Source organism: Misgurnus anguillicaudatus, chromosome 19 (genome assembly GCF_027580225.2).
Source record: "Misgurnus anguillicaudatus chromosome 19, ASM2758022v2, whole genome shotgun sequence".
Taxonomy (NCBI): Eukaryota; Metazoa; Chordata; class Actinopteri; order Cypriniformes; family Cobitidae; genus Misgurnus; species Misgurnus anguillicaudatus.
Genome location: NC_073355.2, coordinates 41,499,460 through 41,514,223, shown reverse-complemented (window position 1 = coordinate 41,514,223; position 14,764 = coordinate 41,499,460). Strand labels below are relative to the sequence as shown.

At 37.9% G+C, this 14,764-nt stretch overlaps 1 protein-coding gene across 13 annotated transcripts in view; it reads right to left on the bottom strand.

Moving 5' to 3' along the window:
- LOC141351155 (nuclear factor 1 X-type-like) overlaps positions 1–13,630 on the bottom strand; it is a 185,643-nt gene extending 172,013 nt beyond the window's left edge. For 4 of the 13 annotated variants that reach the window (XM_073857678.1, XM_073857680.1, XM_073857696.1 and 1 more), the window contains exon 1: positions 13,275–13,629. In XM_073857678.1, the coding sequence (XP_073713779.1) occupies positions 13,275–13,595 (321 nt within the window). In that variant the 5' untranslated portion in view covers positions 13,596–13,629. Of the gene's footprint in view, positions 1–13,274 lie in introns of all 13 variants that reach the window. The other 9 variants (XM_073857685.1, XM_073857697.1, XM_073857687.1 and 6 more) reach the window with 5 other exon arrangements.
- Between the last annotated feature and the right edge of the window lie 1,134 nt (positions 13,631–14,764).

The window sequence follows — 14,764 nt, the reverse complement described above, 5'->3', positions numbered from 1 at the left end:
TGCCTGTCTTTAATTTAGCAGGGCCACTCCGAGCTGAACAGACAACCATGAAACTTAAATTCAGCTAAGCAACGACCGGGCCCAGGAATGCTGACCTTGGCGAGCGAACCGGGCCAAAGACTGAGGTAGTGCACAGCTATAATCACAGATCTGTATAGGCACAGTTCCCTGAACTCAAAGCAAAACATGCACTTGAGCCATGAATATGTCCACAAACCATTAGACCTCCGCTCTTTTACTGTGCCTGTCCAATAACATACTGTATTATATTAGTTTTGTCATGTTGCAGTATAAATACTGTATATTTACATAAGAAAATAATAATCCGTATAAACTTCATATCAAATTAGTAAATAGTGCAGTATTGAATAAAGCAAACCTCACTATTACTGTTGTTTATGGCTACTTTCTTTTGTGCAAATTCTTAACCATAGCTTGTCATAACCATCAGTGTTAAACTTAACCTACACTGTGCAACAATCACATGATCCCTCAATCATGTGGCTTTCCAAAAAAAAACATTATGTTAATGCATTTTGTCCTGTTTTATAATGCTATAATCAGATTTATGTTTACAATTGAAGTGTTTTGATGCAAAACCCTCTAAGTGCATTCGATTCTTAATGGATTCTGCCAATAAAGTGATATTTCTGAATGACTTGACGCCGGGATTAAGCAGATTTTAATCGAAAGTATATCATGAACGCCTGAAAGCATTTGGTTAATATCAGTATCTCATTTTTGGCGGAGGTGGCATTTAATGGCTTTTGCATCTGACCTCCTCAATTTTTGTCTGATAGATCAATTTTCAATGGATAGATTTACATGACTACAGCATAATAATATAAAGACTATTTTGACATTTGTTGTAAAAAAAAAAAAACTTGACTTTAACACCCAGACAGTATAAAACACCTGAGCAGCCTCCTTAAATATTTAGTAAAGTCCCAGCAACCTATGACCAATCCAGGTCATGTAGGCAACCCCACAGCAATGCCCTGGCAACTACATACTAGCCTAGTCATTATTTAATCAATTATACGTCTCAGAAAAAAGTACAAGTAGGTACAAAAGTTGTCACTGGGGCAGCATCTTTCCAAAAAGTACATTTTTGTACCTTAGAGGTACATACTGGAACCTCAACGGTACATTTCTGTACCTAAATGGTACCTATTAGGACCTTTAAAAAAGGTACTGTCCCAATGATAACTTTTTACTTTCAGAAAAAAATTATATTAAAGCTGTTACTGGGATGGTACACTTTAAAAGGTCCTATTATGTACCAGTTAAAGGGTACCACCCCAGTGACAGCTTTTGTACCTTTTTCTGAGAGTGTAGACACTTAAAATACACATTTAGAGGAACATAAAATCAACTAAAATTTTCAAATGAAATGATTCAGTTAATCCGGTTTTAAGCCCAAAGGAACTCAGCCTAATTTAATGTTCAAAGGGACTCTCATCTTAAAGGTGTACGTTTCATGCCCCCTAAAGACCACACTGCAAAGGACTGAGAAGACTTTGAAAGTGTTTTAAATAAGCAAAACCCGATAACACACCGTGACATCAAACATCTTTCCTCTACGTTAGGCTTTGCTTTAATGATGAAGATTTTGTATTTGCACAACTCCTGGTGCAAAGGAAGTTTTTAAAATAATAATATATGGTCATGTCATACAGTAATTCAGTGAAGATTTAACTAATGCATCACAGGAATGAGATATATAAAAATCACAAACTCCTAAACCAAACCTGACCATGGCAGGTGGATTGTTTATGCTCAGCGATGAGATAAACAACTAAAAGCAGTTCTGTGGTTGGTCATCTGTGCTGAGGCTCCATCGGGATTGGAGCAGAAAGCGGCTCTGGAATCTTATCAGGTTGGTGCACAGAGTCGCTGCAGGACAGCGAGTCTCATGAGGGAACGCCTGTGAGCGTTCTGCTTATCTTATAGCAGCAAGACGGGTTTATGCCCCAATGAAGTGTGTGTGTGTGAGAGAGAGAGAGAGAGAGAGAGAGAGAGAGAGAGAGACGTTAGGTTTTGGGGCACAAATGTCTTAAAAATGTTATTTTGCACAGAATATCAATGAATCTGAATCTTTTTGTTTACAAAGTGATGTTCTCATTAGCATAAACAAAAGTTACATGCAAAAGATACAATCTAGATCAGAGGTCTCCAACATGGGGCCCGCGGGCACGAGGTTGCCCGCACAGACTGTCAGTCGCCCACCAAAGCAAATTAAGAGACTCAATTTTAATATTTATTCATTACATTTCTTTTATGCATGTTAAACAATGATAAAACATATCGACAAATAAAATAAAATAATAATAAAATAAATATAAAATAAAATAAAGTTTTATCAAAAAAGTAGATTGTTTTATCCATGGTGGTAGCCCTTGCTCACAAAAGGGTTGGAGGCCCCAATCTAGTTATTATACATAAATTACAAATTTAAAAATTACTAGTGCTGGGCAAAGATTAATCGCGATTAATCGCATACAAAATAAAAGTGATTTTTTTGCATAATATATGTGCGTGTACTGTGTCTAATTATTGTGTATATTTAACCACACACACATTCATATATTCATTTCAGAATTGTTTTACTTATATATAATTTTTTTTCATTTATTTTTAATATAGAATATATAAAAATATAAATAAATATATATAAACATGCATGTTTCTTAATGCATGCAATGTTTCTTAAATACATACATGAATGTGTGTGTATTTATTTATACATAATAATTACACACAGCACATACTCATATATTATGCCAAAAATCACTTTTATTTTGTATGCGATTAATCGCGATTAATCTCTGCCCAGCACTAAAAATTACAAATTACAAGATAAATAAATTATTAGAATATAAATTTAAAAAAAAAACTTTAGATTTTAAGAAGAAATGTGGCAAATTCGTATTAATTTGTACATCAACATTCATTATTTTTTTAAAGATTTACTTTTGCAACGGTGACGTTGGGGTTAGCGGTGAGGTTTCGTTATTGTTTTTTTTTATGATAATCGGATGTTTTTGTACGATTCACTTCAAATTAGACAATTTGTAACGTATGTACTTCTCGTGAGATCAGACTGGAAGACAATATGACTGCAAAACTCAACTGCCAATGGTTTACTCAATTTTTTAAGGTAAGTGCTTGCAATCAATTTATTTAAGCTACATTTAAGCAAAAAAAGTGTAAAATAAAATAAAATAAAAACCTTTGTTTAAATGTAGCTTAAATAAATTGATTGCAACCACTTTCCTTAAAAAATTGAGCTAATTGAATGATTATTTTTTTTCAGTGTGATGCTAAAGCATTGCTATGCAGTTGCTTAAGTGCTCTGACTGAGGCATACATGTGTCATAGCATTGATCGGAGGTTGCTCAGGTGTTTCAGATGCTTGTTAAATGAAAATTTACTGGTCCTATAGTCAAAAGAGCCCTACTTCGGGCGAAAATCATAAATATAAAGTACTAGCACCAAGCCACACCATTTAAAACATTGAAATCTGCAACACAAAAGATGCAGGAAGAATGACACCTTTAACACTTATAACACAAGTCTATACATTTTATCAGCGTGTGTGTTCCCTGGGATTAAACTCATGGCCCTGTTGCATTAGCAGCGCAAAAGATCGTTCTCTAAGAGACTATTACTTTAGTGTACCCTAACATAAGCTAAAACATAAAAATAAATATTCAGGCCAAATGCATATCATTTCTTTTTTGTTTTAGCTGCTATTAGTATAGCAGGGTCAAAAGAGTCAAGATCAGATGAATCAGATGTGTTGGCCGGGATGTCCAGTGTATGTGTGCATCTGGTGTGGATCCAGGTGGGTCCAGAGGGAAGTGAGGCATTAAAGCCAGTGGATGCAGGGGGAGAGGGGTTGTCCTCCCCTGGAGTGAGAAGAGGCTATAATCTGCTTCCCTGGCTCTCCATGAAAGAAAAGAGAGGACACAGAGACACACACAAGAGACTGACCCCCTCCTACAGCTTCATCCTTCTCATCTGTTATCTTCATATACCTCTGCTATCCTTCTGTTTTTTCCTTCCTCATCAACCTTTCCATCATAATGTAGCCGAGTTCTTCTACATTAAAACCACAGTATGTCGATTCATTGACCATGACCGTCACGCCAAGCTGTATCAATTAGGTAAAACATTTTTTGGCTTCCTTTATTCTTAAAAAAGGAATTTCCTCTATGGCATAGGAGAGCCTTTAAAGCTTGTATAAGATGGCATTTGAGAACTATTTCAATTTAATATAGAATTTTTTTTCTATACAGTAGTTTTATCTGAATGCAAACTTTTTGGGACGGTTTCCCGAACAGGGATTAGACTAGTCCTAGACTAAAATAAAATGTAAGAGCTGTCCATACTGAAAACAACTTGCACTGACATATCTTAAAATACATCAGTGCCCTTTGTTTTGCTTCAAAATGCACGCCAGTATTGTTTTTAATAAGGCATGTTGTTTAAAACTAGTTATATTTCCTAATTAAACTAAGCCCTAGTCCTGGCTTAAGATAATCCCTTTCCACGAAACCTTTAAGTTTCACATAATGTTTATGGGTATGTTTACATGACAAAACAAGTTATCAAAACAATCCTTGTACACTCGGATCAGAGAAAACGACTAAAACTGCTGTATTATGGATGTCAGGCCAGTAGTTGTAGAAGACACAAAATGTCTAAATACATAATACGTATGGAACATGATGTCACCTTTTAATAGAATTGCGTTTTTTTTTCATCTAAAACACATTTTCAAATGTTTGCGCTTTCAGGCCCCCAAAACGTCGTTGTAATAAATTATTCCAAGACAAATAAAAAGTTTTCAGTTTGTAGTTGAAAATGTTTTGTGTAAATGGTCTCTAAGGCCGCATTTATCCTTCATGTTTGAAGTGACTCAATTCCGATTTTTTCCTCCCATGTGGCACAGATCGGATATGTACGGAGCCCCTAAAGGGACATGGAGAAAAAATTAAGTAAAGTTTAGTATCGCCGTGCGTGCATGAAACTTTCGCGTTTAGTTTCGCGTGTGCATGCGAAACGAAACTTTTAAAAAAAATTCTGCACATGAAGGTTTCACGTGAGCACATGAAAGTTTCACGTGAGTACACACAAAAGGTTCATATGAGCACGCGAAAGATTCACGTGAGCACGCGAAGGTTTCACATGAGCACATGAAACTAAACTTTTAATTTTTTTACTTCAATGTCACCTTAGTGGCTCGGTAGATATAAACGTGTAAGCAGGAAAAAATGCATAGATTCTGATATTCTCAGATATTCATATGTACAAATAAATTAGATACATATCAGATACATGCATTTGCGTCCTCAATGTAAGTGACAGATTGGATTTTTTTGTGTTGAGTCGTGTCATACAGTACGTCATTAAAAAACGACATAAAATAAAAAAAGACATAACGACACCACCTGCGATAACACGACTCTTTGCAGTAGTAATGGAAATTTTGATTATTTCAAGAAATTTTTATTTTAGTTCGTTCATAAAAATGATTCATTCAGATTTGTTCACTGATTCGTTCAGTAACCATTTTTTTCAAATGACATATATTAGCCAGCAGGGGGCGAAAAAGAGTGTCTTATGTGTTACGTCTAAAGTCAATGATTGTAGTGTATTACTATTTACTTTTTACAAAAAACTGATGACAATATTCAAATGTGTAATCTATTCGTTAAATAAATAAAATAAGGTTCTTCTGATGACCAAAACAAAAGGTTTTCATGCATAATAAACATTTTAATTGTTTGGTCAGACATTTACACATTTACACATTCGTTCACAAAGAACGATTCATTCACCTAAAAGATTCGTTCACAAAGAACGATTTGTGCACCTAAAAGATTTGTTCACAAAAAACGATTTGTTCACCTAAAAGATTCGTTCACAAAAAACGATTCGGTCACCTAAAAGATTCGTTCACAAAAACGATTCGTTCACCTAAAAGATTCGTTCACAAAGAATGATTCGTTCACCTAAAAGACCCTGTCCTAAATGGCACACTCCAGACTTGTGGTCCTCTTCGGAGTCCACCCTTTGATGACATCATGTAGTGCAGACTTTAGGGACCCTTGATGCGAGTCCACGAGGGCGCACCGGAGTCGTATTTTGGGACAGACTCGAGTGTCAAGCCGGAAATAGGAAGTTGCCCATCAGTGTGAACTCCTCCCTTCCATCGTCTGATTGGTCTGATTGCTCTTTCGCAAGGACTTCTGGATTGGTAAAGTGCGCAAAGCCTGCTGCAGTGCGGGCTTCGCCGAAGACCGCATCAAGGGGGCAAAGGGGTCGCTGATGAGCACACTTCGGAGCGTAAAAATGACAGATGGGACACCCTACGGACTTGTAGACTAAGCGAGCACACGCAATTTAAGGCCACGAGACCGAAAGTCCACATGAAGTGCGCCATTTGGGACAGGGCCAAAGATTCATTCACAAAGAACGATCAGTTCACCCAAAAGATTCGTTCACAAAGAACGATTTGTTCACCCAAAAGATTCATTCACAAAGAATGATTTGTTCTCATAAAAGATTCGTTCACAAAGAACGATTCGTTCTCCTAAAAGATTTGTTCACAAAGAACGATGCGTTCACCTAAAATATTCACTCACAAAGAACAATTCGTTTTCCTAAAATATTCGTTCACAAAGAATGATTCATTCACCTAAAAGATTCGTTCACACATAACGATTCGTTCACGAATGTAGGATGAGTGCCACACAGTAATGTTGAAGTTTCGTGTCTTGTTACAGAAATAAAGCTCTATAATCTTGTATTTAAATATTGTATATTTATTTCATTTGCGTGCTATTGCAAATCGTGACTTTTAACTTCCTGTGTGATTGAAGCTGTTCCGGGTCAGTACGTATACTTTGAATTGTTTTGCCAAGTGTTTAGTTTAAAAGCTGATATGGGATACAAATCCCTTTTAAAAGATGATGTAAGAGAGTCGTCAAAATAAAACGAAAAAAACGGAAATAGTCAACAAAGGCATCATAGGCCTACCTGGACTATAGTGTAACATCAATGTGTTTTTTAAACTTTTGAAGAAACATGTATGCCAGAACGGCAAAATAAATGAACAAACAAATAAATCAAGAATTTGGTAGACGTTGAGCTCTCTAGAAAAACACATCAATGTTTCCTCCAGTGTTTGTTCATCCGTTAAAGTGAAAATTGAATTGTTTAGCCCCATACACATCTTTATGAATGAAACATTTCATTCAAATTGTCAGATAAAGTGTGTCGCTTTTTTCCTCCTCTATAAACCTGGCGTGAATGATTGTATATTTCCCGGCATTGTTTGTTTCTCAATCTTCTTTCCTTTGGCATTTCTGCCGGTCGTCATTCACAACTCTAAGCTGTGAGCCTGGTTTTGTGGAATCAGGCCATAGGATCTGTCTCACCATTCCTCTATTCCACCATCCCATTGTGGGGAGGGGCTTCCTTGGCAGTGCCAGGCTCTGTTTGGTAGAATGGGTCCAAATTAACATGAATATTCATGAGCACCCCCCCTCCTAACAGCACATCAACACTTGGTTGCAGCACATGCTGGGACAGCTGTTGCGGGCCAAAGCGGGCATCTGTGCACAGAAAGACAGCGATATGGAGCGGGCAGGAGTATGAGGTGTGGACATCTGCAGCCAGGGATTGACAAACGCTTGGATGGCTGAAGAAGAGACAGGAGAAGGATAGGGGAAGTTGGACTAGAACGAGGGAACAAGATTATCCGAGCAGATGACAGGGATGTGGTTGTATGAGAAAGTACGGTGAATTGGGCGAACAGATGCAGTGTAAGTGGTATATGTAAATATCAGGTTTTCTACATAAAACTAGATTTTAGGATTTTCTCAAGACAACATTACAGCTTAGTCCGCGACACCGTATTGAAAGGGTTTTGTCCAGGGTTGCTATGCAGTTGCTCACACCCAAGTTTTTAGGATATTTGTGTATCTAAAGCTAAACTATGTCCCTATAGTTACGTAATTTTTTAATTATTTTTTGTGATGCTGTCACAAATTTCCCCGTTTTTCATGATCGTATCACGAATTCCTGTTTATGTGTCATTGTCACGTATTGGTTACTCAACAGCTTTTTCTTATTTTCAAACCATTGTCGCTTCGGTTTAGGGTTAGATTTGGTGTTTTGCATTAGACTTTAAGTATTGGTTTATACTATTTTTTTCGGTAGTATTTTTTTCTGATTTTTAGTTGGGTTTGGGTAAGGATGTCATTTTATGTAAATCTAACCCTAAACCGAAGCAACAATGGTAAGAAAATAGGACAAAACGGTTGAGTAACAAATACGTGACAATGATACATAAACAGAAATTTGTGATACGATCATAAAAAAACGCGGAAATTCATGACGGTATCACGAAAAAGAATAAAAAAATTACGTGACTATAGGTACGTAATTTCGTGATACTACTGGACTGGGTCCTTCTTTTGAGGGTTACAAACAAAATCTTCATCTTACATGCATAGGTTCTTTAAAGGGATAGTTCACACATGTATACATTTCTTTGTTCTGCTGAATACAAAGGAAGACATTTTTAAAAATGTTTGTAACCAAGCAGATCTGGGGCACCATTGACTTGCATAGTAAAAAAAACCAATATGTGTTTGCATTTATATTTACGCACTTGGCAGACGCTTTTATCCAAAGCGACTTGCCTTACGGTGCGTTACAAGGTTTACATTTGTTCAACATGTGTTCTCTGGGTTTAAACCCACCACCTTTTCCACTGCTAACGCAATGCTTTACCACTGACCTTTCAAGAGCACATGTTTGGTTATTAAAATTTTAAAAATAATTTATACTGGTTTGGAACATGAGGGTAAATTATCGCAGGATAAAAAATTTTTGGTGAACTATTTAAAGCACTCGCACTTGGTGGTTTTTAAAGAAGATCTTTGGGAAACTTCAAAAAAGGTTCTCAACCTTTCTTTGGTTCTTCTAACCAAGAGTGATCAAAGAAATCTCTACAATCGTAAAAATAAAGGTTCTTAAAGGATTCTTTATAGCAGTGTCATAGAAAAATTTTTGGTTCTAAAGATTCTTATAAGACAATCATTTTGTTGCACTCCAAAAAAAAAAAAAATCTCGTCTTGCACTAGCCATATGACGCACCAGCTCAACCTTACGTTTTAGGTAATCATTTCGAAAGGTTACGAGTCATGTGTGAAACACACACTTGCGTACCATTTCAAAAGACATTATTTTGTATCATTTCACATACAACAACATCAGAACGCTCCTTTTTCTCCACACTTGTGAACACTGGAGCGGTAATTTCACATACGTCATGCACAACCTTTCGATGTGATTACGTTAGGGATGTCCCGATCCGATCGCGTGATCGGAAATCGGCCCCGATCACGAGGTTTCAGACTCGATCGGAATCGGACATTACCTCCCGATCAGGACTCGGATACATATGCAGGGTTTAAAATCCATAAGGTCTCGCTCTGCTCCGCGCCAGTGTACGCGCTGCGCTGGTGCGTGTGAACTGATGAGAAGAGAATAGGCTTGTTCGACTTCATGCAGCGCCACAAGAACCGGCAGCCGGATGACGTCAAAGTTCCGCGAGAACGATTTAAAAGCAAAATCCTCCGTATGATTTCGCGGATCACTCTCGCGGTAGTTTGACGTCAACCGGCTGTCGATTGTTGCGGCGCCGCATGAAGTCGAACAAGCCTATTGACGTGCTTTCATTCATAGGCTTCACACTCGTGCGTGTAGGAACCCACGACAAAACCGGGTTTTTACCGCTTATTTAAACGATGCGTTGATCGTTTTTGTCACCATGTGCTAAGCTCCGCGTCTCACTCAGAACCTCAAGAACGCGCATTCGCGCAGGATCATTTGACATTACTGAAGAGATGAGAGATAGAGAGAGAGGTAAGAATGGTGCCCATGTCGAAAAAACTTAATAGAAGTCTAGAAACAAAGTATTAAAGTATGTATAGCCATGTCACTCATCTCATTACAATATGTTAACTAGATAACTGGATACAACTGATTGTATAGTTTAATAAAATAATGTATTTTGATTATACAGATTAATTACGACCTAACTATAGGTATTTTATAACGAACTGCTGACCAGCTTAGGGAATCTCTATGGCTAATTTATAAGATATATTGCTGAATCAGTATGTTGTTTTTCTGGTTAATTGAGTCTTTTTGGGTAGCATATCTTATGCCTAGAATTAGTCAAGGAAGTCTTATAACTTCCTTCAAAGTTTGATCAATTGTGCATAATGACATGTGCAACAAATGCATATAGGGTGTCAGACTCATAGATTTGCATAATTTAAAGTTCAGGTTTTAAAGTTTGGGTCAACATGTGGCACAGCTTTAAAACTGAAACTTATACAATCCTATCAGAGGTCCAAAATGTCATTAAAACACACACCAGTGGCTTTGCTGTCATCAGGATTAAACATGTTACCCCTCCCTCCCAACAGAGCCTCCCCACAAAACAAATCCCAATTTAACCCCTGTACATATACTATATATATTCTCATTATTTTTAACACATCTGTAGTTATGCGCTGGCACAAAGTTAGACGCTTTTGACTCCACACAGAAACAGCAATGCGTGCGGCATGACGTAAGGAACATCCTGGTTCTGTTTTTTCGCTCTTCTTTATTCTTTTTTTTTATGTATTATAGAAGTATCGGATCGGGACTCGGTATCGGCAGATACTCAAAATCAAATGACTCGGACTCGGACTCGAGGGCAAAAAAACCTGATCGGGACATCCCTAGATTACGTATTACGTAAGGTCACGCTGGCGCATCACCCAGCTGTGCAAGATGAGAAGTAGTGGTTACATATGTTTTTTTGGCAAAAATGACAACTGTTTCGCTAGATAAGACCGAGGGGCAACCTTCCGATCTCTCTGATGAAGCCAATTCGGAAGTGATTTAAACTGCAATTCATCGACTGGCCGCTAGAGGCTGACTCCAAAAGTGAGTCAATTCCCATAGACTCTCATGTTAAAATGCCCAACTTTACAGTAGAACATAATAAGTTTACAGCCTGGTACGAAAAGTGTTTTTGGTCTGTATATCTAATTTTGGCCTTCATGACAACTGTAAGGGGGGGTGACTTTTTTGTAATTTATCTGTTTAAATGATATTAAGCCTTAAAGGCGGAGTCCACGATGTTTGAAAAACGCGTTGGAAAAGGAGACGGGCCGACACCCAAAACACACTTATAGCCAATCAAATCAAATCAAATGCCGGGTTGCGTATGTGTGGGGCGGGTCTATCAACAGAAGGTCCAGATTCTATTGGGGTAGGGGCGTGTTTGTTTAGGTGATTTCAAATATCAACATTGGCTTTCAAACATCATGGACTCCGCCTTTAAAGTTCTGCATAATTAAGGGCGTGGCCGCTTGAGTGACGGTTGAACTGCAACGGCTCTCACTAGAGTCGAGAGGCAGACGTGGTTTAAGCAACCAGCCACCTCAGCTTCACTCACGTCCTGCCCTTTTACCCATTTTCAGATATTCGCGAGTGATGGGCGGTGACGCGCGGCCAAGATGCAATCTTCAGAAACGGATGACGTCATGGACACTACGTCCATCTTTTTTTACAGTCTATAGATAAGACATTTATGCCTCGATTGGGATAATTTAGATCCCTTTGAAGCTGCATTGAAATTATAAACCATTGAGGCCCACTATATGGAGAAAAATCCTAGAATATAATTTTCCTAAAAAATATATATATATCTTGACTGAACAAAGAAACACATAATTCAATCTTGGATGACATGGGGGTGATTTTTTTTTGAAAGTGGACTAATCCTTTTAATGCCTAATTTTATTTTACAAAAAATTGAATTCAAATAATATTTATAGGGCCCCCCAGTCATACCACCCAGGACCCCCGTTGAAGACCCGTTCTATGGCCTTTATTAAAAGTGTAGCTGTTTGCTTAGAAATCTTCACAAACCTTTACCCTATGACCCCTGACATACAACCCATGATTTCTTCATCTCTCAGTGCCCAGTTTTTGTCTCCAAGGACGATCGGTCTTTCTGCACACACAAACACAGCGTCTGCTTCTTGCTGCCCTACATAGCCAGTAGCACAGCAGGCGGTCTCTGTGAAAGGCCCGTGAGGTTTAATCTGTGTCAGATCCCTCGATAAGACTCTTTATACAGAAGTTTCTGAAATCCCCATCTGAGGACTCGCTGTATTTAGGGGCTGTGCTTTACATCACTTTCCATGATTCATTAGGCTTAATTGAAAAGGGGAAAAGTAGCACAGATATGTAAATAATCTCCCGGTACTTGATCAAATCCAGCACTCGAGATCCAAACAGTACTCAAAAAAAACTTTTAAACTATATTCGTAATTGGGATATTGTTTATATCAGCTTGATTAATATATTATGATGTACTACCTGAATTCACCATCAAAAACTAAACTTTATAGATTAAATAAGCACAATATTAGATTACCTGACATTAATTTATTTGACAGTGTATGAACTTCACAATGTAATGGTGATGGATTATCAAAGAACAGGAAACTGCACTATGGAATGCTTGATTCTGATTGGTCAGTGTCGGCATTCCGAGCTTTGTTATTCCCAGATAAAACCACCTGAAACTAATAACACAGCCTCATCCGGGTACTGCGAGGTGACAGTCAGATGCTGTTTAATACTTAAACAAATATGCATAATTCTTTAAATATGAGATGCTAAAATAATTAAACCAAATGTATGTACTTTGAACACGTCTTGACTTCACGCCACTTGGAAGTAGTTTTACCCTTCATGGAAATTATAAATTTTACAAATAAGCAATATAATTGAATACTGTATATTGACGCATGTGTCTGGTTGCCCTGTCAGGATTTATTGGGATAACAACCAGCTGGTTGTACGTTATCACTTACTTATACATCAACAGATCCTGGTACAATAAACTTGAATAATTCAGACTAATATTCCCATCAGAGTGAATAGTAATTAAATACATAGCGAACACAAACTGACCAACAGCTTGAAAAACCGACAAACTCTAAAATGAAAACTGGCAGCCAAGTTAATACAAGCAACAATGCATTGGATCTCATTCCAGACCGATAAAAAGAGGGCCTGACAGATAGATTTTTTACATGCATTACTTTATCGAGGGTTGAAAAAGTAGGAAACGAACGAAGGCAAGTGAACAAGAGCAAAAAGAAACGAAAGAGTGGTCATACCATCAGCCACGACCTGGCAGAGAAGCCATAACACAGCTGCCACCTGAGCCCTGGGTCAGCCTGCCTGTCCAGCGTCATTCCCGCGCCCTGCGGCCAGAAGAAATCCTCTTCCTGGGATGGCGGGAAAATTAATAAATAAAAGGAAAACGTGCGACAGGCACCAATCAGGAGGAGCGTGCGGTCAGCGTGTATGCCTGTGTTTGTGTGAGTATGTGTTAGTGAGACAGAGAGAGAGGACATTGACACAGAAAACGTCAAGAAGTGCAATCCGGCCAGCTGTAGCCGTATCAAGCCAACGCCAGCCGCTTGCCATACTGACATACCGATCCTACACAGCCAACCGACACTGGGCGCTGGGTGCGACCGGAGTGTTTGTGGGTACAGAGAGAAACAAATGTTTACTTGAAAAAAGAGCATCTGAGGAATGTTTATTTACATGCCAGTCTTCTCATTTTTAGCATTGTATGTATTTCTGGATTACATTTTGGGAAATATAACATGACAAACATGGAGTATTGGATCATTATTACCTTCTAACACCAAATGGGCCTTAATATTTATTATCATGGATCATGTTAAAACTATTTTGGCTAGAAATTGGGGTCCTGAAAAAGGGTCGAATTGACGTTTGCAAGCTGTTTTACCTTTATGATTTGACATGAATCCCAATAAAACTGAACATTCAACACGAAACAATTATAGGGTGGGTGGTGCTTAAATAATGAACCAGATATTTGGCCAACCACATGAACTGTGAAATCCACAGCAGGTGATGTTTCAAAAACATAACTATTAGATTTTAACATATTACTTCATATTTTAATTAAGATTACACTGTTCTTCTATGGAACAATGATGAATCATTTCAACAACGTGTATTATAGAAGATAACAGGTTTTCGTGTGGCAGATATGATGTAACATTTAGCTGTTGTGGCTAGGGCTGTCACAATGATTAAATAATCATCTCATCGCGATTGTTTGACCTCGTTGCGATGATTTCAGATCACCGCAATGACTGCACATCTCTCTAAAAAACATAAGGGGGAGCTTCAGTGCCTTTATAAACGAGACCGTGTCAGATGGCACACTCTAAAAAATATTGGGTTTTGTTAACCCCGGACTGGGTAACTATAGGACAGAACACATTTCTGGGTTAAAGTGACCCAAATAATGGGTTGTTTTAACCCAATTGCTAGGTTGTTTCAACATGGTTGATTAACAATAACCCAGCAGTTGGGTTAAAACAACCCATTATTTTTGTCATTTTAACCCAGAAATGTGTTCTGTCCTATAGTTACCTAGCCCTGGGTTAAATATTTTTTAGAGTGCACTCCTTGACTGACAAAGTAACGTGAAAGCCATTTAATACAGTGGAAAAACAGCATTTAAAGCAGTATGAATGATAAGCAGTATGCATTGCCAGGTAAAACATACATTTCCAATACAGCAATTCCAAATTTAGGAAAGTGAACTACAGACATGTGGTCC